General features: G+C 36.9%; 1 protein-coding gene across 1 annotated transcript in view; it reads left to right on the top strand.

Moving 5' to 3' along the window:
- Positions 1 to 11,104: 11,104 nt before the first annotated feature.
- LOC109065256 (integrin alpha-5-like) overlaps positions 11,105 to 24,357 on the top strand; it is a 46,379-nt gene continuing 33,126 nt past the window's right edge. Inside the window, exon 1 of the mRNA XM_042750095.1 lies at positions 11,105 to 11,559. Within this exon, the coding sequence (XP_042606029.1) occupies positions 11,363 to 11,559 (197 nt within the window). The 5' untranslated portion in view covers positions 11,105 to 11,362. The remainder of the gene's footprint in view (positions 11,560 to 24,357) is intronic.

The following is a 24,357-nucleotide window of genomic DNA, read 5'->3' as shown; positions in this document are numbered from 1 at the left end:
ATATTCTGAGGGTCAGAGTTACAAGGCTATTAGAAAATGCTGTGAGTCACTCCAGAGAACACCGTGTTTCATTGCAGTTGGGCTGCGATGATGCTCTAGGACTATGTTGACCTTCTTATGTGAGTGCCAACAGTCTCGCTCACCAAAAATGGCAGAACTATGGCTGCACAGGATGCAAGGAACAATAAAATACAGAGCATTAAAGAATACTTCAGAGCCAAACACAACACACAGAGGCTGTGACCTATCAGGTGGCTTCAGTTTTGATAATATTCAGTTTAAATATCACTGAATTTTATTGTTTTACCCTTGGCCCTGACCCAAGTATTCAGTCTTGAACTATGAATATCAAAATATAATATCTAAGTTTATAAACTATTTCAAAGTTTACTTTAAATATTTGCACAAATTATGATTATCCCACAGTAACATTTCCACAACAACAAATAACTTTTCCTGTAATAAAGTTTTGTTCAAAACTAAGTATAATAATAATTTGGCCGAATTATGCAAAAAATGTGCAAAATATTGCTTAATAGTCTGTTAGCTATGAAATTTGTCTTAATGTAGTCATTAATATAAGAAAAGTGTTTTTTTTTTTTCGGTTTTGTCATTTCCATAACAAAACCGAACACTAAATCAGAAGTTGTGGAAATGACTCAATAAAATTTTTCATAGTGTTTTGAGTATATTTAATGTGTTAAAAATCAGTTAGTTTAACCTAATCACATTTTAAAATGCCACAATTGGCATTTTCATTCTGAGGACACTGAATGGGAATTAATTGATTGTGGAAGGATTTATGGACTACAGCTAGCTATTCTTTTGAGCATAATACTTCTAACTTTAGAAGCCCATGGACGTGGAATGACCACAGCGGTGATCTGTGTTTATTTATGTGTGCGTGATTATGTGTGTTGGGGGTTTAAGACAGAGGGAACAGCGTTCCCCTGTGGCATCCCCCTAAAAGCCTGATTTACTGCCTGTCTGTTCTGAGCTCAGGACCCCTGGACACACATACTCACCCACACAAACACACTTACCCATATTTTTTTCCCGTTGGGCCTCATGCCTGCCCTCCAACTTGGTTTAACCCAATGAGAAAACACAGAAAGGGGTCAGAGGGCCTTTGTTACACTAAGAAACCAATGGGCAGAGTAAATAATATATTACACGGCAAGTAGAAGAGATACCATTTAATATAAAAAAAAAAGGATTCATAGAATCCAGTTAAGTATGTTCGTTTGTTTTGTTCCAAACCCATTCAAAGTAAGAATTTGGAAAATGCCAAGTATGTCATTTAGTGTTTGACCCCATGAGCCTAAAAAACAAAGCTCTGGTCCAAAACTTAGTGAGATGCATTTCGGGAGACTCAACACAAAAGCGATTCAAATAGAGTTTGTGATTAGCATGTTGCTAAGCTGACGACACACAACTCTAAGCATTAACACATACAGTAACAAATACTGATTAAAAAGTCAATTTTAATTACATGTAACTGCTTTTTAGCACATTGTAGAATTTAAGACTAAAATACGTACACTACAGGGGTTGTTTTTTTTTTATGTCTCAATGCTCACCAAGGCTGCATTTAAAATAACTGCTTTCTGTTTTAATACATTTTAGAATGTCATTTATTTCTATTATGGCAAAGCTGAATTTTCAGCAGAAATTACTCCAGTCTTCAGTTTCACATATCTTATTATTATCAGAGTTGAAAACAGTTGTGCTGCTTAATATTTTTGATGCTGCTTAATTATTGGTGATTACAATGTTCAAAAGAACCGCATTTATTTGAAAATGAAAATCTCTTGTAACATCATTAATGTTTATCAGTTTAATGTATCCTTGCTAAATAAAAACATTAATTTCTTTTAAAAAAATTATATTTTGCTCACTTTGTACTCCACCTTGAATTGTTTATTCACCGTTGTGCAGTGCATTTTGGCATGGCCTTCATCATGATCTATGATACATTGTTTTAAATCAGCATGTTTATAGGCAAACTCAAATGCATTGCACGATTTATTGCGCAAGTTAAGTGAACTTGCCTTTTAAAAAAACTAACCCATGATGCAGTTTATGTAGGCAGCTCATTGGGATTGGAAACAGAGCTCAAGACACGTTAGTTTATGTTAAACTGACGTTAACTCAAATGTTTGCTCTAAACGTGCTCACCTCTGCTGTCTTGTGGATTTTAGGTGACCCTGAAGGCCTTCACATAGATCTTTTTGCACTCTCTGTCAACATACCCACTCGGCTGCTGACTCTGACCAATGTCCTATACCTCTTCTGTGAAATGATGTCACATTTTATGCGATTCCTAAACAAGCATGTCAAAATGGGAGACTGGAAATTCGTAACCATACTTGAATGGTAAAAGCATCACATGATGTCGCCTTTAAAAGTAAAGAATTTTCATTGACTAACACAAAGTTGAAAAAAATGATTTGTATGGCTGATATCTGATCTTATGCTAATGCAACATATGTGTGCTGTAAATGGCATGGTGGGAAGTTTATGTGGCTCATTAGTTGCCTGGTGAACTTTAAGCTTGGGTTCAATGCAGAATACTACGCCTCATGTCTCAGTGTGGGATCCTAGTGGATGTGCATTAAACACAAGCACACGTCGTGAACCATTTTGTGGCTCTTTAAAGAAGGTTTCAAAACAATGCAAACTTTAATGTAATCTCAGAGCGGTTTCCTGTAGTGCCACGGTTACAGCTTGTGTTTGGAAACAAAAATAGCACAGTGAAACTTTAAACACAACAGATGAGATGGGGTCAGCCATATGTAACATTGCATTTTCTGTATTCTAAATTTACACCATCTGAACTTGACCCCAACTCTTGGGATAAACGTCACCACAGGGGCTTCATTTTTCACTGAATGAGGAATATTCTCTTCTGTTTTTAATGTAAAATAAACCTGGGTGAGGTAAACTGAATTCATATGAGCTCAATTAAAGTTATGCTTACTATAATATGCAATAAAAAAATTAAAAAAAGTTGAAAGTATTGACCTAGTTCAGTAGAGGTAATTTATTGAGTTTTCTCAGTATGATATGGTTCTCAACTGGTGGGTGTCAAATAACAGGGAAAAACCAAAGCTAAATATGAAATAAATAATAATATGAAACAAACCACATATGTGACCGTGGACCACAAAACCAGTCAAAAGGGTAAATTTTTTGAAATTGAGATTTATACATGAATAAATAGCTGAATAAATACGCTTTCCATTGATTGGTTTGTTAGAATAAGACAATATTTGGCCAAGATACAACTATTTGAAAATCTGAAATCTGAGGGTGCAAAAAAAATCTAAATATTGAGAAAATCACCTTTAGTTCTTAACAATGCATATTACTAATCAAAAACTAAGTTTTAATATATTTACAGTAGTAAATTTACAAAATATCTTCATGTAACATGATCTTTACTTAATATCCTGATATAATAATGATTTTTGGCATTAAAAAAAAATCTATAATTTTGACCCATACGATGTATTTCTGGCTATTGCTACAAATATGCCCCAGCGACTTAAGACTGGTTTTGTGCTCCAGGGTCACATATAAACATAAGACCCACCCATCTATTCTTCTGAGTATGGACGCATTTATGTGCACCAAATGTTATGTTAGTAATTTTACATATTAAATTTTAAGGAGTTTTGTTTACTTGTTCATGATATGCACTTTTGATGCTGTGTTCATTGGTCTGTCTAATGCAAAATGTAAATTCTAAAGTAAATCCGATTGAGAGCCACTGCCCTAGCCTGTAATGTAATGAGGTAATTCAATAATAACAGTTGTGGGGGGGGGGGGGGGGGGGTTCTCTACATCTTGGTTTCTCAAATTACTGGTCTTGGCTGATGATCTTTTAGTACCAAATCAACATGCAAGACCGTGTTTCTCACTGTACCTATCAACAGTAAGAAAACAACAATGATTTTGGTGACCTTCTAGAGATCTAGAGCAGAGTAATGAAATTACACAGTGGGAGAATTTATGGAGTCTGCAATGTTTCTCCAGGAGGACATAATTCTAATGAGTCTTTGAAGAGCAATGTAGCTCTGGAGCAAGTTACTCAGAGAAGCTGAAGGAGGTCCAAACAACACAAACCCAACATCAAAAAACGGAGATCAGAGCACCGTCTGCCACATATGCTAAACTTTATCACAGACAAATCAAAGAAAGAAGAAAAAAAAGGAAATAGAACTGTTTCTCGGTCACAACATGAGATTCCCATTCATTAAAATGAGACAATTTTGATGTGTTCTGAACTTGAGTTCTTCAAAAAAAAGAAAGAAAGAAAAAAAAAAAAGGCTGCCAACAAAGTCCCTAAATGTATCAGTGTTGGTCTAGAGGAATTTTTAACCCATTTTACTATCTGCCAAGCACTACGTTTGATCACTTTGATTAATAGCACACCTATTCTCAATAAATCGCATGATTTGAGATATAATTTATGTAGTACAAATGATTTATACTATGGTCACACTTTATTTTAAGCTCCATTTCTCCCTATTAACAAACCATATGACTTTTGCCTCAATAAACTCATTTGCTTCTTATTAATAGTTAGTAAGGCAGTTGTTAAGTTTAGGTATTGGGTAGGATTAGGAATGTAGAATGTGTGCTTTATAAGTACTAACAAACAGCCAATATGCTAACAATAGGCATGCTAATAAGCAACAGTGGGAATTGGTCCCTATACTACAGTGCTGCCTATGCTATAGAGTTTAAAAATCCTGTTTTGGGTTTGTTAAAATATTGACTCTTGTCCCAAAAAAATCACTAGAATTATAAAGATCAAGTCAGTTGCGCTCTGCTTCTCAGGTACAATGGAAAGCCCAACACTCCCACTAGCCAAAATCCCCTACCTTAAACTTGCATCTGTCTGCTAACTCACATAATGTAACAGGTTAGTTAGCAGCTATCAGCAACATCAGCTCCCCAAACTTCCTCCCTTTTAAAGGAAAACGTTAAAGAAGCACAGAATGAGGGAAAGAAATGCCACAGAGTCGTTTTACGTGAGAAAGGCAATAAGTGGAAGTAGCAGGAAGTGAAGGCAGGTCTTTACGTTAGAGGCATTTCCTGTCCGTGTGATGCATATCAGTTTTCTGAAGTTAGGTAAAGGGGTGTGTGAAAGAGAGGGAGAAAGAAAAAGAGAGCACTCGATTGTGTATTTAGAGCTTGATAAGAGATTGCCAGATTAAGGCATACTGCCAACACAAATTTGAACATAACTTCACTCTCTCAGAAAACAAAGAAACAGCCTTTTCTTGTTTTAAAATCAAATTACTACCACATAAGACTAATCTAGTATGAAAGTAAAAGCATCTTGGTTTCTTGTTCTTGCTTTTGAAGTTCAAACATCTAAGAACATGAAATTTTCTGACTTTTACACATTTGCTTTGTTCTTTAATTTTTTACTAAAAACTCAGATAAAGAATCAAATGATACATTTATGGAATGTTTAGGCTTGAATACAAGTCACAAGGAAGCTGTCAATAATTAGAAAATATTTGACATCCACCATTCTGTAAATAAAGAAATTTTATTTTATTTTTACATTTACTATGGAAGTCTATGGGGCAAGAAAAGACTAACTTACTTGACAAATTATAGGCAACTTACAGTTGAATTTATTTTAAACTTTCTTTAAAAAACTGCACATATTCAGCCTGTTTTAAGTAAAATACATGTTAGGATCAACAAATGAAACTGAACTTCACAATGTTATGTGAGCTTTAAAGCAATTATGCATGAAGGCCTTGAAGTGAAGGACATGTGCATTTGGTATCATGTGAATACAACACCTGTCCATATATATCTATAAATGCAAATGAATATGAGTATGTATAATATTTACAGTATTGCTCTGTCTTAAAACAGCTCCCCAGCTGTTTGAAGTACAGCATGCACCACTCACCCTATTTTTGTTGTGCTCTCTATTGGTTGCCATGAAACCATTTGTGAAGTCGCAATTCAAGCATGCAAGTCCCCCTCCTACAAATTTGTCCAAGTAAAAGTTTAACCAAATATACAAGGTATTTACAAGCCATACTGTGAAATGGTATTGTATAGGGAACACGTATGTTTTTGAAGTGAAGTATGAAATCAATCTGGCTTTTGCTGTTTAAAACCTCACAAGAAATCTTAACCTAATGTTTCCAGAAAGCTTTCTGTGTGGGGTTACAATTAAAATTCAGTGCTCAGAGTGTGATATCCTGTCAGATATAGTTTTAACAAGAAGTGCTTTTTTTCAGTAGTGTGACAAACCGCAAGAGATGGTCTGACACACAGATGAAAGACTCATTTGTAAAGTGTCTAAACTCAAAGACGCCTTGAATGTTCTCTAGACTCCAGTCATCGATGACAAACCTCTTGACTCAGAATGGAACAACCAAGGACAGCAAATTGCCTTCAAAAGTAACTTGGCTACCAAATAGTAAGCTATCACTTTCTGTATAGACATACTTAGTCCCTTTATAGGGCTTTTCGCACCGCTTTAGTTCCAGAACTAAATGTACACTACTACAGCGAACTATTTTCCAGTACCATTTAAAGGGTTGCATTCACACCGACAGTGTGTACTAGTACATGATGTAAGCCGGTCGACAGCGATGTCAATTGTGCGCGACGTTCAACAACATTAACAAAGAAGAACAATGTTAACAACAGGACGATGGAGGACGCTTTGACCGGAGCTGTGTTTTTGTTGTGTCTTGCGGGTTTCGCAATAATGGACATGGAATGTCGACATATACGTAAAGCGATTCAAAGAATGGAAAGGAGGACTAAGTATCTCTAATGACAACTGGCAGTGCTACATTTTCTACAAGTGCCTGCACTTTATCGTCCGTATATTTATCGCTGTTCATCATACTTGCAAAATAAGTTCACATAATGTTTACAGTATGTTACACGCCATTTTAAATCATGGCGGGTGAGGGCGTTTTCGAACGCGTCTGACCAATCAATGTCTACTTACGTCAAGGGTAGTACCAGTTGTGCATGTGTTAATTCACATGATACCAAATGCACATGTCCTTCACTTCAAGGCCTACATGGATAATTGTGCTGGTTAGACCCTGCTCCGGGGTATAGGAGCTAATTTGGTTCTCGAAAAAGGCAGTCCGATACTAAAATCGCACACAGTTCCTGTGGTGCAAAAACGCCCAAAAGTGGGTAGTTCCACAATTATTCATTGTAAAATGAAAAGTTTACCCATACACCAAAAACCACAATGTGTGGGTGAAAACTTAAAAGCATAGTTCACTCAAAAAATAAAAATTCTGTCATTATTTATTTTCATGTCATTCAAAATCTGTATGACCTTCATTCTTTTGTGGAACACTGTATCTAGCAAGCCAATATGGATTGCAAAAATGTTATTTTTTTTTCTATCCCTTTAATTCATCAAACCCTGTGAAAAAAAAATTAAAAACATTAATGCCCCTTCATGGATGACAACATCCAAGCAATATCCTACAGACATAACACCCCTTTGCAGAGCCCGTGAAAAGAAAAACTGACCCACATCCAGCCCCATTACTTAATCTTTTCCTGTTATTCCAACTCAACATTTGCAATACCAGATATGTACAAAGGTCTCTCATGGCATGGCTTTACATTATCTAGAAGGCTTTCCTTTTGTGTTTCTCTGGATGCTTTGTTATGCGATTTGCGAAATGTACACCATTCATTCTCTTCAAGGTGCCAGATGATGAGGTGCACAGCAGACATAATGTGTTTAGTGTCAAGAATTTACAGTCTCTCAGGTAATAGGGAGGAAAACCTTCTGGAGTAGGAGGGCTGACTCTCAGACAGAATGATCATGTAACCATTTATCGCTCTCTAAACTGTATATGCTGAAGTCTCTCAGAGGTCCTCAAACTTTTGACCCTTATAGTGTCAGCAGGATACATGTACATACATTTGTATATGTAAGCGTCACTCTGCATCAGTATATCTGCATGTTTTATGGCTTGTATTACGGAAATCAAGTATGTGTAAAAAAGTGAAGAACAATATAAACCCAAATTACAGAAGGTATAGGCTTAAGGGTCTTAAGGGGAATTTCTTAAGAAAAAATCATTGCGCTATTACACCACTACATTTCAGATTTCAAAACTTCCTGCCCAGCTAATTATAAAAATTAAATATATATTTTAAAAAGCCCCGTAAAGTATATTCAGCACTTTCAGAAAATGTTCTTTACATATTTGTAACATATTTAGAAACCTAACATATAAATATTAACTATTATTATTGCTTACCTGCTTTCTGTCAAATGTAGCCTAGACTGGGCTTTTGTGTTTGCAAAGTTCGGGAAAAATCTAGGGAATTCCTATCTTTCGCAAAGTGTTCATTACTACGAAGTATTCCATAGGTTACTGCCAGCTGACTTCGAGCTGTTGTTTATTTTATCGAAATGCTGTGGTCATACAGGTAGCCTAAAGATAATTTTTTCGCGATCACCAGCACTTCTCGCATTCAGATTTTAGGCCTACTTTGGCCAGTCTAGTTTGATAACGCTTTACATTAGTGATGAGATGCGTGAGTATACATACGTATATTTTTTTTCGAGCGGAAAGAATCATTTCGAACTTTGTTTCAAACAACCGATTCAGTGGTTCTTTTCGCCATTACGTTATCACGTCGTTCCCATCAGCGTGGCATATTACACGATCTAAACATTTCAATAACGCGATATTTAATGAAAAAATAATCAAAGGCGCTGGTTTTCCGTTTTATTAAAATACTGTTTATTGAAACCACATCTGGTTTCATGTGTGGTTTTGTGCGTAATCGAATAGGTTAGAAGGAGATTCTTAGTTCATTGATTCAGTGAGTTGACTCAAGCATCGCTTTCGCGAATGAATCATTAAGATTCATTTTGTGGTTCATTTATATGTCGGATTCAAAGGAAGGATTCGTTCACGAATCGAACCTCGTTAGTATGAAATGAATGAACATTTTGTGGTCGGTCTGAATTTAAACAAGACGAAAAGTTTGGTTGAAAGTGGTGTGGCTGTGGTCCGACAGCTGTGAGCTCCCCCTTCACACCCTACTTTCCCAAATAGAAGGCTTCTCACGGCGAGTTCCCTGTAGCCACGCAGCCAAATTTGGCTCCCCACATCAATCCCTTGGGCAGAGGCTGAATCAACTAAAACAACACAATCTAATTCCAGTCGGTGTGGAGGCTTCAATGTTGCCAACTCATTTTCAGGAGAACTTGCTAGAGGCTGCTCGATTTGCTAAATGACGTTGTGATGTCATTGCGTGATGACGTCATTGCATAACCATTACACAAAACAGCGTTTTTATGTGGAATACGCAACGATATTACTCAAACCTCAGTGAAAAATATTTTTTAAATGTTATTTGTTCATGAAAATATTATAAACATAAAATATTTTAATTTGTAAAAGAAACAAGTAGCACATCTTTATGATCAGATTTTTTTTATAACACTGAATTATCGAACAGTTACACATTTTATGTATTTTCTTATTAACTAGCAATACTGCACATTCTGAACATTTATAGTTTTAAGCAGTGTACTGGTAGTTAATTAGTGTGCTACACAAAAGTCTATAAAGATAGGACACAATGTACTGTTTATATGAAGGAACAATAGGCCTACGTATTTTTACCTGTGTTTTAAATTCCACATTGCATTTTGTGTTTTAAGGTTACAGGTTACAACTTAATGAATAACATCCTGGCAGAAAATTTGTACTTTTTAGTACTAATTAGTACTTTTTCAGTTTTTCCACATATTTTTTATTACAGTGTACCTATACTGAACAACAATTACAAGCTAATAACATGCTGTATCATAAATGTACATTTATTATTGACCAATTGGAAGTAGCAACTTAATGCACATTTGAGGTTGCTGTTAGGCATTTTTCTCTAGCTCTCTCCAGGTTGATGTGCTGCTTGGCTGGCTAGCTGTTCAATGGTTTCCTCTTTTTGTGTAATTTAGATGAAACTATGTGTCTTTTTATCATTTGAGTCACTTTACAAAAGTTGCTAAAAGTTGCCCAAAACTTTTTAATAGCTCTAAAATAGATAAATTTGTTGCTGTGTGCTTTTTGAAAAATAAGTTGCTAGGGTAGTCTGAAAATTTGCTAAATCTAACAACAAAATTGCTAAGTTGGCAACACTGGGTGGGTTTTTACAGCTCAGAGACGCGCTATTTCCCTGCTCCGTGTGTCTTGACGGTGTCAGATCTATAAATGGAGACTGCTCAGTGTACAGGCTTGTGTATTATAAACAACATTTCTCCAAATGAAAACTGACTCATAGTCTAATACCTACACGTAGAATTTGTAGTATTACTTCAAATCAGTGATGGCTTCTTGGCAAGCTTTATCAGCATTTAGCGTCTATATCTCGATGCTGAGAAGGTTCACGTTGAAGGCAGCAAGTTTGGAGATCGTTTTTTGGAGGATAACGCACTTTGAAAACAGCTCTTTCATTGTTTAAAATGTTAATCATTCATTCAGCTATCTTTGACCACTATGCAAAGAGTGCTTCAAGTGGACAGATAAACTCTTGGACAGGTCACACATGTTCTACTTGTTTTATTTTTCTTATTTAAGATAGTATTATTTATTTATTGTAATTTTAGTGAACATAATCTTTTATCCATAGCTAATTCTTGACGATGCGTTCCCAGGTTATACATCAAAACATTAAATATGCCTACTAAAACCATAAGTAAAAACTGTCATGACATCATCCTTTCAGGACAAGTAAATGTCTTCGTTTTTTTCCTATTTATTTGTTTGTTTGTTTGTTTAATTTAGCTTTAAATGGCACAGTGTATCATTGAACATAATTATTAAAATACTCAATTTAAAATGTAATTATAGGTATTTTTTTTTTAATAAACTTAATATAATTTAAATATCAGCTTTCAAAAATTTCTACAAAAAAAAAATCCCTAAATGGTTTAATCTCGTTGCTTTATTCAACGCATGTCTACTCATTTGATTAATTAAGTTATCTAACTCGATGTTGTACCGCTTTTTTTCCTCCACTTTGTGAATTGTGCTCTTAGCTCCACCTCTATGTGAGTTTGTCACGAGTGGAAGAACTGAACCTCCTCCTAATACCCCTTCAATTAAGCTGAAGGGAGGACGCAGAAAGGAGAGAAGGGGACAGATAGACGGAGGCGCGGTACCAGAGCGCTTGGAAAAACAAGGATCAGACCGATACGCTTCGCTGAGGCACGCGCTTTGCGTAAGGCAGCATCTTCAGGAGAATTCCGCTCAAGTGCCCTCTTTTGTTCTGAGAGAAGTTTAATAAAGAAGTGGGTTGTGAAATATCGATTACCATGGGCTCCAAAAGGCACCGTCCAAAGACTTCAGCGTCTTCACACAAACCGAGCTGTTTTTCAATGGGACTTTCACTGTTGATTCTTCTACCTTTGTCTGTTGCCTTCAACTTGGATGTGGAGAACCCAGCGGTGTACACAGGACCCAACGGTAGTTACTTCGGGTACTCGGTGGACTTTTACATGACTGACTCAAGGTAGGTTTCCTTCTTTTATTTTATATATTGAAATTAAAGAGGCTTGGCGTGCATTCAAAGAAAAGTCCTACAACTAGACCAAGTTCACTAATTGCCCTATATACAGATATTTAATTATAGACCATGTAAATGCTGTTTAATAACTTTAAAAGCCACATATTGGTGTTTTTTGTCCACCCTGCTATTGCTGTTTATCCGGCTATGACTGTGATGTAAGTTTTTCCCATATGCATTTTTATCTTAGAAATGTTAATGTAGTGACACACCTCTGTATTAAGTACAGTACCATAGTATGAAAGGTTACTGTCATTCAAATCCAAGAAAGGTACCGTGTTTTTTTTTTTTTTATTAATGTGATGAAGGAAGACTAGCCAAGTTTTTCAACTAAGGGTCTCTAAATGTACTCTGGGGGCAATGAAACCAGGGGTATCCCCCAACTGTTGTTTACAATCCCAGCCCAGTCTGTGAACTGCCATTCAGATCAAAGCGTATCACCAACTTTGGGGAGCGACAGTCCTAAAATTGTGGCTTTGTGTTTGTTTACCGCAAGTTTGAAGTGTGTGTGCATGTCTAGATGTGAGCGGATGACAATGCCTCTATCAGTGGCATTGCTGGTGGTTTTTCTATAAATAGGAATTGACTAGAGTTAATGATGTCATAGTAAGGTACCAGCTCTCCTAAAGAGGAATGAAGATCGCCCCCTATAATTATCCCTGATTGCATGTGTTATGGTCACTTAAACCTTCAACATAATCTAACAAGAGAATCTCCAACCATTCAAAGATTAACTTTACTAGATTATGAGTAACCCTTGGGAAAAAACTGAACTTTTTCAATGATGTAGATAAGTCACAGAATGCATGTTCTGAGGATTAAAGACTGATATTAAGTGATGCTTCACTGCTTGGCTAATATGTTAAGTTATAGATATCCTGTTATTATAATTATAAACGAAAGCCATCATTTAATCATGTTGGTGTAACCCTGTAAGACTTTCTTGTGTGGAACATAAAGATATTGGTAAGAGTGTTTCAACTGGTTTTGTTTATACAATGCAAGCTAAAAGAGTCCAAATCAATATTGGACCATGTTCCAATGTATGGGAAAAAAACATTATATTTTTAGGAATAACTTTTTTGTTATCCACAAAGAAAATAAAAGGCATGCAAGTTTGAAAAACCATGTGTAAATTATGACAGAATTTTGAATTAACTGTCCATTTAAGTGCTTGCTTATTGAATAGTAATGCTAAGCCAATATGATGCATAAATGATTTTATATGTAGCCCAAATACCTGCATTCTGCCTTTGGCACAGCTTTGAATGGAGAATGTTGTTGAATGGAGCAGCAGTTATCGTAAATGTAATCTAGCTTCGATTGCAAGAACACACGATCACCTTCCACCTGTAGATATGATCTCTGTGGACATATGAGTTGATAAATCTAAGGGGAAATATGAGGCATGCCATTCAATCACAATGCTGATCTGCTGGGTTTCCCTGCCCTTTGGCTGCATTACTCTCTTTTCAAGCTGCAGACAGCTGTGCGGCACTGTTCGGACTTCGGAGGTATGATTGCAGTAATAATCATGCATGCCCTGACTAGAACATGCCACAATCAGCCATCTCCATCTGTGTTTGTCTGCTGGACTGTGTCTGGCCGTGCACAGCTGTAAAGGGGCTTTAGTCAGAGTGGGCTCATGCTGGATCTGGTTTCTTGGGGGTGTTATTTTCAGGGAGACTTCTCCATTCCTCTCGCTTTAGTCTTTTATTGTCTTTCTTTGCTCATTTTATCTAAGGCAGACCCTCCAGCTATTGTTTAAGTCTGCCATGGTGTGTCTGGCGAAGATGCGATTCAGAAGCGGCGAATGATTTAGAGCATGACGCATGGTTGAATGAGTCAGAGGAGTGTGTGTGCACCTATAAGTGTGTTTCTCCGTTCTGGGTTTATGATGATGTAATTCGGCATGGTATTTCAACTCCTTACCCTGTACTTCCAGTCTAATACTCTAGACCGTACACCCCCTGACTCCTACACGGCATCTTGGCCTCATTCTTATGAACTGTGAAGTCATGGCAAGAGGCAGCTCTCTCAATGATGACTTCATCTGAACTTTTCACTCCTGAGATGTCGTCGGCGTCGTGGAGGATGGATGGCCCTCAAACTGGAGCCTGAGCGAAGGGGTGAAAGAATGTAGGATATCAAGAGTTTTCTTCCCAGGCGTTCGATAGAATGTGTATTTCTTAATTTTCCGGTGCTGTATGTCGACCAGCAGTTGTCTAGGGGCTACTGAAATTGACTAACTGATCTTTTGTGTGTGTTTTATTCATTAATTTTATTTTTCATAAAAAAAAAAAAAAAAGGTTTTGAAGTTAATTTTATTTTATTAAAATAATTTAGGAATCATTTTATCTTAGATCCTCTCTAAAGTTTCAGTGCTGTCAAAACATACACATTCACTAAATTCGCTCCTTCAAATCATCTATGCAATAAAAGCATTTAATGTATTATATTTTAGCTGTTTACTATATTTATTTGTTGAATTTTTGACAGTTACCATATTGAATGGCTGTGCATTTTTGGATTTAAATATTTTTTAACTTTGAGCATATGTAAACATTTAGATGAACATCAGGATTTCATCTTTTTGAGCATAAAAACATGTCTTTTATGGAAAACCCCTTTAGAACCAGGTCTGGGCTGTGTTTCCCAAAAGCATCGTGAACCTAATTAGATTGGCTCCAGTGACATCTACAATGTTTTCTACCTTTTACTTGGCTTACAATGTTTTTCAGAAATGCAGTGCTGAATGCGGTCTGAAGGACACAAATGTATTCAGGGCCTCCTTTAAACTGACTAGCTGATTAATCAGTTGGACAACCCAACACTGAGTGAAAATATATAGTTTAGGACCTTTCTATTACGTCATGCTATAGTTAGAAGTTACAGCAGTTTAAGATCCAGTGGAGTGCCTCCATATTATTTTCAAAAAGTAGAGGTTTGATTTACGTATATTTTAGTGAAATCATAGTCAAAGTGGGATGGAAAAGCCTGTCTTCCAAACTTCATTTGAACAGCGGCAGCCAGAAGTCTGAAGACTCAGTGTTCTTTTTCTTAAAATGAAGAATCTGGTGTCAGGTATAAACTCTCTGTCCTGCATGTTCTTCTCCCTCATTCTCTTGCTCTCTAAATCTTTCTTTTTTTTGCAAAACATTCACTCCTGGCCTCATCCACTCCCTGATAGTCTGAGGAGAATAGTACTCCTTGGCACGCATTAATAGAATTAGCCAGTATGCAGACCACCACTGAGAACTGCCTGAGGACAGGGTTCATGATCTTGGTGTCAGGGGGCTTAACAGCTGTATACATGGAAGAGAAATTTATGGTTCTTGAATGCTGAGAGAAGAACAGTGCAATTCCTACATATGGGCCTCATCCGGATGGTCTGGTATATAAACCTAATTTGTCCTAAAAAATAATGGCTAGATGTCCTACTTGATAACTTGACTTGAGGATATTCTCAAGTCTTTTAGTTGATTATTGCAACAAGTGTCTCCTTGTATGTTCTTGTCAGAAACCCAACAGCTATTTTACCTCCAAAAATGATGTACACCACATTCCTCATTCTGTCTTCTTTACCTTTGGATAAGAAGATGATCCTCTGTACCGTGAAAGGGCAAAGATCAGGGACTGGATGTAGGTTTGAATGTCAGAAAACGAAATGGCTTTATTTGAAATGTTTGGATTGCAGAAACAATAGAAACCGAACACCACCATCTCTCTTCCTGCTGGGGTTTGCATGGCCCCGGATGATAAGTGTTGTTTTCAAAGAATAACGTGTTCCTATGCATAAATTCCTTTTGTGTTTATGATGTTCAAAAAGATGGTTTTTGGTGTTTGATGATTGTTGGCGACCACTTGAAGCTTGTGGTTGAATCCGAGGAGCTGGACTGTCTGCATTAGTGGCCAAAAGCAACAAATTTACCGCCACAATGGCAGGAATATTACTGTAAAAACACAAAAAACTTTCTCACCTGCCTCTGTCTGTTTTATTACCAAAAGTTGAGGTTTACCAAGTTGCGTTGGCTATCAAAACCTTCGGCACTCTTCTGATAATGACCTCCTGGGGCTAGATTCACAAAAATCTTATAGAATTTTTTTTTTATGAAGTTCTTAAGATAAATTTTAAAAGATGTTGTCCATCTATCAACCTCTAAAGCCCTTTTCACACTGTGATTCTGGAAAATACAAGGGTAATGTGTCCCAGCAATTGTTCCCGGGTCACTAGATTTTACCCCTTTCACACTGCTAGTGATTTCCCGGAATATGTGCGTGTGTTCACACACAACCCGTAAAGGTCCCGTAATGACACGTGACATCAGGATAAACGCTAGGCACGTTAACTTTCACTTAAGTTGGCAAACAATCTCATTACAGTTTGCACATATTTTTTTTTGTTGCGAACGTTGATCTGCCTTCAAAACACCTGGTAAAAGAATCACACGATAACGTGCATCATCACTACAAAACACCCTTTACTGCATTGGTTCTGGCTTTTGTTCACACAGAGCTCATTCCGGGACTGAACCCGGCAATATTACTAGGTTCCCAACCCGGGATTGATCCCGGAAAGAACATTATTGAAGTATTTCTGGGAATACAAATTTCGTTTTGAAGTTTCGAAGACATTTGTTCTTAAGAACGTCCCATTGTCTTGTATCGTATGTTTGTATAGAACGGTACATTGGAATTACATCATTGATGGTTTGGCCCTGATATCGTGTACAGTAGGTCGTCCTCAGCTGTGGTCATCATTCTCACAAAGTTTACTCTCTCTAAGAAGGTCATTGTTACATCAATATTTACCTCTGTCCTTGAGCTCAGTTTGCCTTTGCTAAATACAGAGATCTACTTCAGCTCTACCAGGGTTTCATTTGCTATTTATCATTTTCACTCTTCCTCCATGGATTAGACTGTCTGTTGTCTGTAGTCTTGCATCCAGCTGGAGATGGGTGTGTGTACGTTGGCTGCCAAGCTATTCTTCACCCAGGTTCTCCCTACGACGACTAGTGTTTTCCATGGAGTCTGTACAATAGAGTCCTTTGTGCGTCGGTTCAGTAGTGAAACTTTTCCATGTGACTTAAATCTGTATTTATTTATTCATGTTTTGGGTTCTCGATAAAACCTTGTTTAGCTTTTTTGGCCCGATTACATTTGGCTGTGATGGTAGTGTCAATCAGATTGGCCTGTTGTAAAATTATAGTCCACTATTTGGGTGCAACCTTAGCTGATTGGGACTGTGGGTTAGATTGTCTTTACCGTTGACAAGATGTCTGCTTTTTATGACTTTGTTGGACCTGGCAGGCTCGTATAAAAGGCTCTTGTGTGCAAGGGTGTACAAGTGCCCTGGTGGAAAAACAGGCATGTGTTCGATCACGGTAGAACAAATGGCCCAGTCAACTTTGCAGATGCATTGCCCTTGGGCTCCACAATGGCCTGGGGTTGATGCGTGGACTACTGCAGATCTCTATTGTTCCTGATGAACACTTTGGGTAGATCATTATCATCTTGATCTGTTCTGTTTTGGTTTATCAGGCCCCTGCTGGGCTGGCAATGACAATGAATTTCCAATCAGACAGCATTTAGATGGCTCGTTTATTGCCTGCAGGATTACAAACAAAGGACGCAAGGCATAGCATGCAAAGGTGAGCGACTGATGCTAATTGTTTGCACCTGATGGCCCCTCTTACTCTTTTTAAGTGTAAAGATGGGACTCCATGCTGAGAAAGCTCCCTCAGAGGTGTCGACGGCCAACAGTTGCAACTCGCTATGGGATGTTTTCTGGTCTCTGTGAATGTGTGAATTATAGCTCTTGGGGGATGTGGTTACAATTTGGTATCAAGAGATTTAAAAGGTAAAACCACAGTCTGTGTTTATGTAAATGTCATGGGGTGGTTGAAATTGTTGTCCTGTCACATAAGAAAATGTGGCTTGCAGTTGAATGACATTGTTTGTGCTTTCTTAGATGCATTTTCCAGACTGTTTTCTCCTACAAGAGGTTGTTTGCTTTTTGAAGTATAAACTTTTATACATTATTAATGAGGGGACAGCATATCCTTACATAAAATCAGCATAATGACTGCATGTGAAATTAAATACATCCTGCTGTGTATTTGGTGAAAAACAGTATGTGAGAAAAGTCCAAAAACACAATATTCATAAAACAATAGGCAAAAAGTACCTGGATGACTTCCTACTTTTGGACACTTTACTATTCCATGAGGCAATGGGAGAGGATTTGTGAATGACAATGAAGCAACCCAACTGACGCTGTAGGTCACATGACAAAGACAACATGGCGAATATAGTATACCTGGATGACATTCATACTACAAACATCTATACTTTGTAATGGCCACAAAGTAACTACTTATTTAAAAGAAGTACCTTATCAGAGAGTATGCAATTATGGACACAGCCACCAAGTTCATGTTTATTTAGTGGATACAATGGTAATTTCAGACTTAGCACTGACACCTAGTGGCGTGGATGCTTTATCAAATACAAAAGTAACATTTTTGCTTAATTGTTGCTGGAAGCCCTATTTGTATGAATATTGTAATTTATTCTACAAGAATGTAATAGATGTTTTACTAGATAAAGAGATAAATGTTTTCGTGTGGAAATTGATATGACAAGTTTTAAGTGGAGTTTTAAGTGGAAAAAATGCACTTCAAACTGTATTGAGAGTGTTAGACATAAATAAAGGTACATCAAATTTAACACGATTCCCAGTCTTCACTTCTTTAAAATACACCCTTTAGCATGTTGTTGTTATGCTTCCACTTCAGCTTCCCTCTGGTTTGATAGTTAGTGCATTAATTGGCACAGCAGGTAGTGCAGAGCTGGCTTTTTGCGAGTCAAGCCAAGTGCTCTAGATATGGCTGACCTCTCAGCAGCTGGTTTACTGATGTTGATTTCAACCATATCCTTTGGGAGGAAATGATTTTGTGGTGACATTTAAAATCTGCCTGTGTAAAACAGGGTGGGGGCATTTATCAGATCAACAGTCGAGGGCATTTGTGCCGTTTTAACGGTTATTCCAGACCAGCACAACACTGGAGCAGACATTGCACAAGTGTTTTTTTTTTTTTTACGAGCCTGTGACTTTTTATTGTTGGAACTAGAGATTGTTGTTGCATCTTGCAACATTCCAATGCATTGTGCAAACTTTGAAGCAGTTTGACTACAAGTGAATCCGTTAATCGTTTTCAGTTTTTGTACACAAACTGAGTGTTTTTAATTTTCTTGCGCAAAGTTAATTTTTTTGTATTAATATAAGGAGATTTAGTGACTGCTTTCTGGTTTTCCTCCATTACTATGCCGTTCTCCTCAGGGCTCTTGGCACGCCAGCTTTGTGAGTGAGCTGTCGTCCCCCAGTGCCAGCTTACCCAGCAGTCACTGCTTTGTTCATCATCTTTGGGCCGCAACTCCCAGACAGCAGAACAGAGCACGTGCGGATCAGGTCTAGCGAGCAGACGGGGGCCACAGAAAGATCTTCTTCGGCCCACTTTTATCCATCTCATTATTAACTGCTTCCATCACAGCCGCTTAGCTGCTTAACGATGCAGAGACAGACTGGCATCCGACTTAATGCTTGCTGGCGTCGCGCAAAGGAAAACACCCAAAAACGAACCCTCCGGGCCTTGAATTTCACTTTGGCTTTCTTTGATTTTGAAAATGTTAGTTCATTGAGGTCATTGGATTTTTCTTGATGTCGGAGAGTTGCAACAGTGTACACTTTGTGTTGGATCCACTCCACATTTTCTGGGAGGACGTGGTGTGCTATCACTGTAACCGTTTTTGCTAATAACAACATTCAAATTCTGCTTGCCTCTGAATAGCTTGATAATTGTTCAACTTTGTTTGAGCCGAGTTTCAAAAATGTTCCTAAGGCCACAAACTGCAATCAGTCTTAAGAATTACAGTCTTGTTAATATGTCTGGTGGCCATGGGAAAACTGGGATAATCACAAATAACTAAAGTTACTTACAGAAGTGACTGATGGTAATGAATTGTTCTTGGCGTGCATATTGAAATCCAGTTTGCTTGATTGATTTTGTTGTTTTTTGACACACAAAGATAGGAAACACACTACCATTCAAAAGTTTGGCCACTGTGAGACTTTTTTTTTGAATGTTTTTAAAACAAGTCTCTTATGCTCAGCAAGGCTGAATTTCTCGGAGTAAAATACAGTAATATTGTGAAATGTTTTATTTTAATATATTTTAAAATGGAATTTAGCTATTCCTGTGTTGGCAAAGCTGAATTTTCAGCAGCCATTACTTCAGTCTTCAGTGTCAAATGATTTTTCAGAAATCATTCTTAAATGTTTATTTATTGCTCAAGAAACATTTTCTTATTATTCATTTGATGGATAGAAAGTATCAATTTAACAATTTTTAATGTTACTTTTGGTTAATTTAATGCATCCTACCGGAATTAAAGTTTTAATTTAAAATATAATATCCTTAAACTTTCAAACAGTAATGTGCTGATGAGTCCTAATGTAGTATACAAAACTTCCCCCAAAATTCAGTTTCTTTCTTTCTTTCTTTTTTTCATGCAGTTTTCTGTGTCATTTACAATGTAATGATGATAGATGGAGGTTTTGTGTGTTTTGTCTGTTTGTGATTTTCTTTCACCTTCATTAGCAACGAGTGTGGTTTCTTGGCAAGCTTAAGCATTTATGACAGCGTTCAAGTGACATAAGTTAAACAGCTGGACGATAATGAAGTGTGGTATGGGTGGGAGAATGTTTTAAGCAGAAGGTGGTGGAAATTAAGGCATTTGCCATCTAATGGCCTCTAAGCATTAGTGCCATTAGTTTTGCGCTATCAGCATCTTTCACTCAACGTTTTCTCACCACAACTTAAGTAGATGATATATGTGGTGCGCCGATTCATTTTTATAGCTTTAATTCTGGTCTGATTACCAAACCTCAGAAGCGATGGGTTAAGTCTTAAGAAGTCCTTTGCCTTGGTGGTGAGTATCTAGCAAGCTTAGCATTTTAGTGGTAACATATTCAAGCCGGATTGTCAGACTAACTCAATTAGCTTAATTAGAGCCACACCGAGAATGGTGTTTGAGTCAGTGGTTGTCTCTCTCAGAGATACCACAAGGGGTGTTAATGTTGCTTTTCTTCCTTAAAGTAAAATTAAAACTGACTCTGTTTACTTTGTGTTCCTGTTTTTTTTGCGAGTGATTCTTTGGGAAGAATGCTTCAGGTGGTTTTTATCATACAATGAAAGTGAATGGGGTCCAAAACAAAATCAAATCCTGTTGATTTTCATAGACAAAAAACTAATTGAAATGTTTCAAAATATATATTTGTCATACAAATATGTCTTCCATAAACTTGTAAGTAAATGATGCCCACTGTTGCAAAAATCCAACTTCCATAGGCAATGACCTCTGACCTTCGCAATAATTCTGATCACCAACTACTTACAGATGCTAATAACAGTTAAAGCAACATTTCTTCCCCATATAACAGAATTGAAACAACATTCTGTTGTTCTCTTACAAGGCCAGATTGTTTTAATTAAAGTTAGCTTCACTTTGGCATTTGTTCTGCTGGAAGGCCTCCTGAAGTCTTTCTCATTTTATGTGGAGCTGTTACAAAAGCTAGCATCTAAGCCAAGAGCATTCTGGCTCTTATCATTATGCTAATGTTAGCCCAACATTTAAGCATTTAGTGGAGAAAAGAAGGAAATTTAAGACCGCCCCATAAGATAAACCCCCATTACATGCTAATTGTTTCTTATTTACAGTTCTTTCAGATCGCTATCAAAACGGCACAATTTAGGCTACGTTTCATGAGTGTTAAGCGGAAGACACACAGTTATTTACAGCAATTTGGTCTTTCTAAGTTTCCTGATAGTTAGTTTGTTTATTATAATTTTGCATCAAAGTGGCATATTTCAATGTGCATTATTTAATGTGAGAGTAGGCTACATGTGTGCCACATAATTAGGTTTTTATTTTGCAAATAAAGGCACAAAGTTACTTGCCTTCTCATGCTTAAACAGAAACATTGTGGTGTAATTTTTTTTAATTTTAAATGAATGAATATTTAAAACATAACCTGGTTTTGCATTACGTGGAAACTTCCAGTGACTTTCAAGATAAAACTCAACCGTAATGAGACTAAATTAGTGTAATTTATTATAACAGAAGTGCAGTGATTGTAGCTGCACTGTAACTGTACACTTGTGAGCAGTCAGCCAAAGCAGTAGTGTAAGTGTACAGCGTCCCAGGAACTCGAGCAGAAGAGTGAAAGTGCTTGGGAAAGCTAGTGAATTTGCAGCTGTTAGACGCATTTCACATGCATCATAGCAACATAACATTTCATCAGACTAGTGCACTTGAGTTCATTCATAGTGTGCTGGGGTTCAACTGAGGTGGACCAGCTTGTTCACATTTGAGTTTTTTTTTTAGACATTATCTGTAGGTGTTATCGCTGAGAGTGGGAATCTTGTGAGATGCCCTAATTCCCAGGAGAAAGCCATCATGGGAATCTGGGGTTGACATTACACCTCAGCTGGGGTTCTATAACACCTCTGGGACACTCCCTCTGTCCATACACACATATGGCGGAAAAATGGGATACTCTGTCCAAACCGGAAAAAGGCTTTGTTTTGGTTCCCCCCCTTATAAAAACAAATTGAGCGTCTGCTCTTTTTGTGTGTGTGTGGTTTGTGCTCCACTTGTAGTGGCCTTAAAATGTGGTGACCCCAACAAACATTTCTATGTTTAATGTCCTCCTTTTTTATCCTTTGTTCAGGCCTTTTCTTTTTCATCTGGCATTCCTCCCAGTGCAGGATTTGGAAACTTTCCTATAAAATTATTCAATTCTTTTACTGTCATTGTACAACAAATCTTGTTGCGTGACTTCCAAAGCATAGTTAAAAAAAAAAAAAAATAGCAAAGACAAAGACAAAAGAAACCCCCAAAACATTAAAAGTCAGTTTAGAAATATGATGAATTGGCTTTTATTTTTATAGTTTCAGGTTTCATTTAAGTAAAAGTTTTTAAGGAATTTTATTATGTTCTCTTGTCATTTATTTTATTAATTTTAATTTAAGTTTTAGTTGTTTATATTTTAAATCAAAGACAACATTTCTAATTTTCAGGGATTTTTATTTTTTTAAATAGAATGTTTTTTTTTTTGTTGTTGTTGTTGTTGTTGTTTTTTACACCAAAATATAGATTTGTTTAAATTATCAAAAATGATTTAATCATTTCTTAATAGGGTGTTCCCATCGCTACTGTTTTAATTTATTTTTTTGACTTGGTGGCAACAGAATGTCACGTATTTCGTATCACATATGCTCTCAAATGTTCAATTCTTTGCTTCCAGACACACTGTTTTTTGTAAATAACAGCTGAGAAAATCCAGCCCTCTCATTTAGGATGTGGTCAACGATTTGTCTTTTGCTTGCTCTGCTGTTTTCGACTCAAGTGGTCATCTGGTCCTACCCATAGGACTCTATCTCTGCAGTCCATCTAAAGTGTGCTTGATTCTCCAAGGCTGACCGAAGGGTTTACTGAATACAGCTTTTCTAAGTAAGCCCTCTGTTACACGTGACTGAGACCAGCCCAGGGGGCAGGAAAGGGTGTTCTCTTCCTGTGCCCTCTTACAGACACCTCCACACCCCCATCCCCCATCTCTCAATGGACCGGCCTTAATGACAGGAAAGATGATAGTAAGTTTACAGACAATGAGGTCATGGCGGCACTGCACCAATCCATGCCGGCTCTTGGAAAATTAGACACAGATTAGAAGAGCAGGGACTGTGGGAGTTGCTGTCCAACTGTTGGGTACATTTCAGAGAGCTTGTTTCGAATGTCAGATCTCAAGAAACAATGTGCTATTACTTTTCTTAATGGTCATTCTCATAATTTTCTCCTGACAGATGACAAAACAGGGAAAAAAATCCTGTAGATTCACACTATGGTTCAAAAGTTTAGGGTAGGTACGATTAAAAAAAAAAGTTTTTGAAAGAAGTCACTACTGTTCACCTATTTACTTGATCAAAAATACCATATAAACTATGGAAGCTTTTTTTTTCCACCATGGAATAACAAAAATAAAAGCTAGTTGCAACTTTTAAGCTAACAGCTCTGCCTTCTGATATGAACTCATAATTCCGAGTTACAATGTCAGACTTGCAAGCTAAATTGATATTTTTATTACCACACAATTCTGACTTTATATCTCACACCATTGTGAAAAAAAGTCAGAATTGTGAGTTAAAAAGTAGCAATTAACTTTTATATTTTTTATTCAGTTGGGGAGACAAGCTTCCATTAAAAAAACAGCAATATTATGAATATATTAGCTTTTATGTCAGTGAAGATCACATGATGCTTTAGAAATCATTCTAATATGCTGATTTGGTGCTTTTTTTATCATCAAAGTTGAAAACGGTTGTTCTTTATATTTTTGTGGAATCCATGATAAATTCTTTAGAATTCTTTTATGAATAAAGTTCAAAGAACAACATATATAATCTAACACAACATTCCTGTCACTTTTGATTAATTTAATGTGTCCTCGTTGAATAAAACTATTCATTTCTTAAACACAACACAAAAAAAAGTCTTACTGGCCACAAACATTTGACTGTGTACTTAAAAAGAAGGAACCAAGCCATACTTAGAGACCAGAATATCAGACAATTTTGACTTGAGCCTGTAAGAAACCACCTAGCAACCACATAGCAACACACTAAA

The sequence above is a fragment of the Cyprinus carpio genome, chromosome B23 (assembly GCF_018340385.1).
Source record: "Cyprinus carpio isolate SPL01 chromosome B23, ASM1834038v1, whole genome shotgun sequence".
Taxonomy (NCBI): domain Eukaryota; kingdom Metazoa; phylum Chordata; class Actinopteri; order Cypriniformes; family Cyprinidae; genus Cyprinus; species Cyprinus carpio.
The sequence above is the reverse complement of the archived record's forward strand: the minus strand, read 5'-3'. Positions and strand labels throughout refer to the sequence as shown.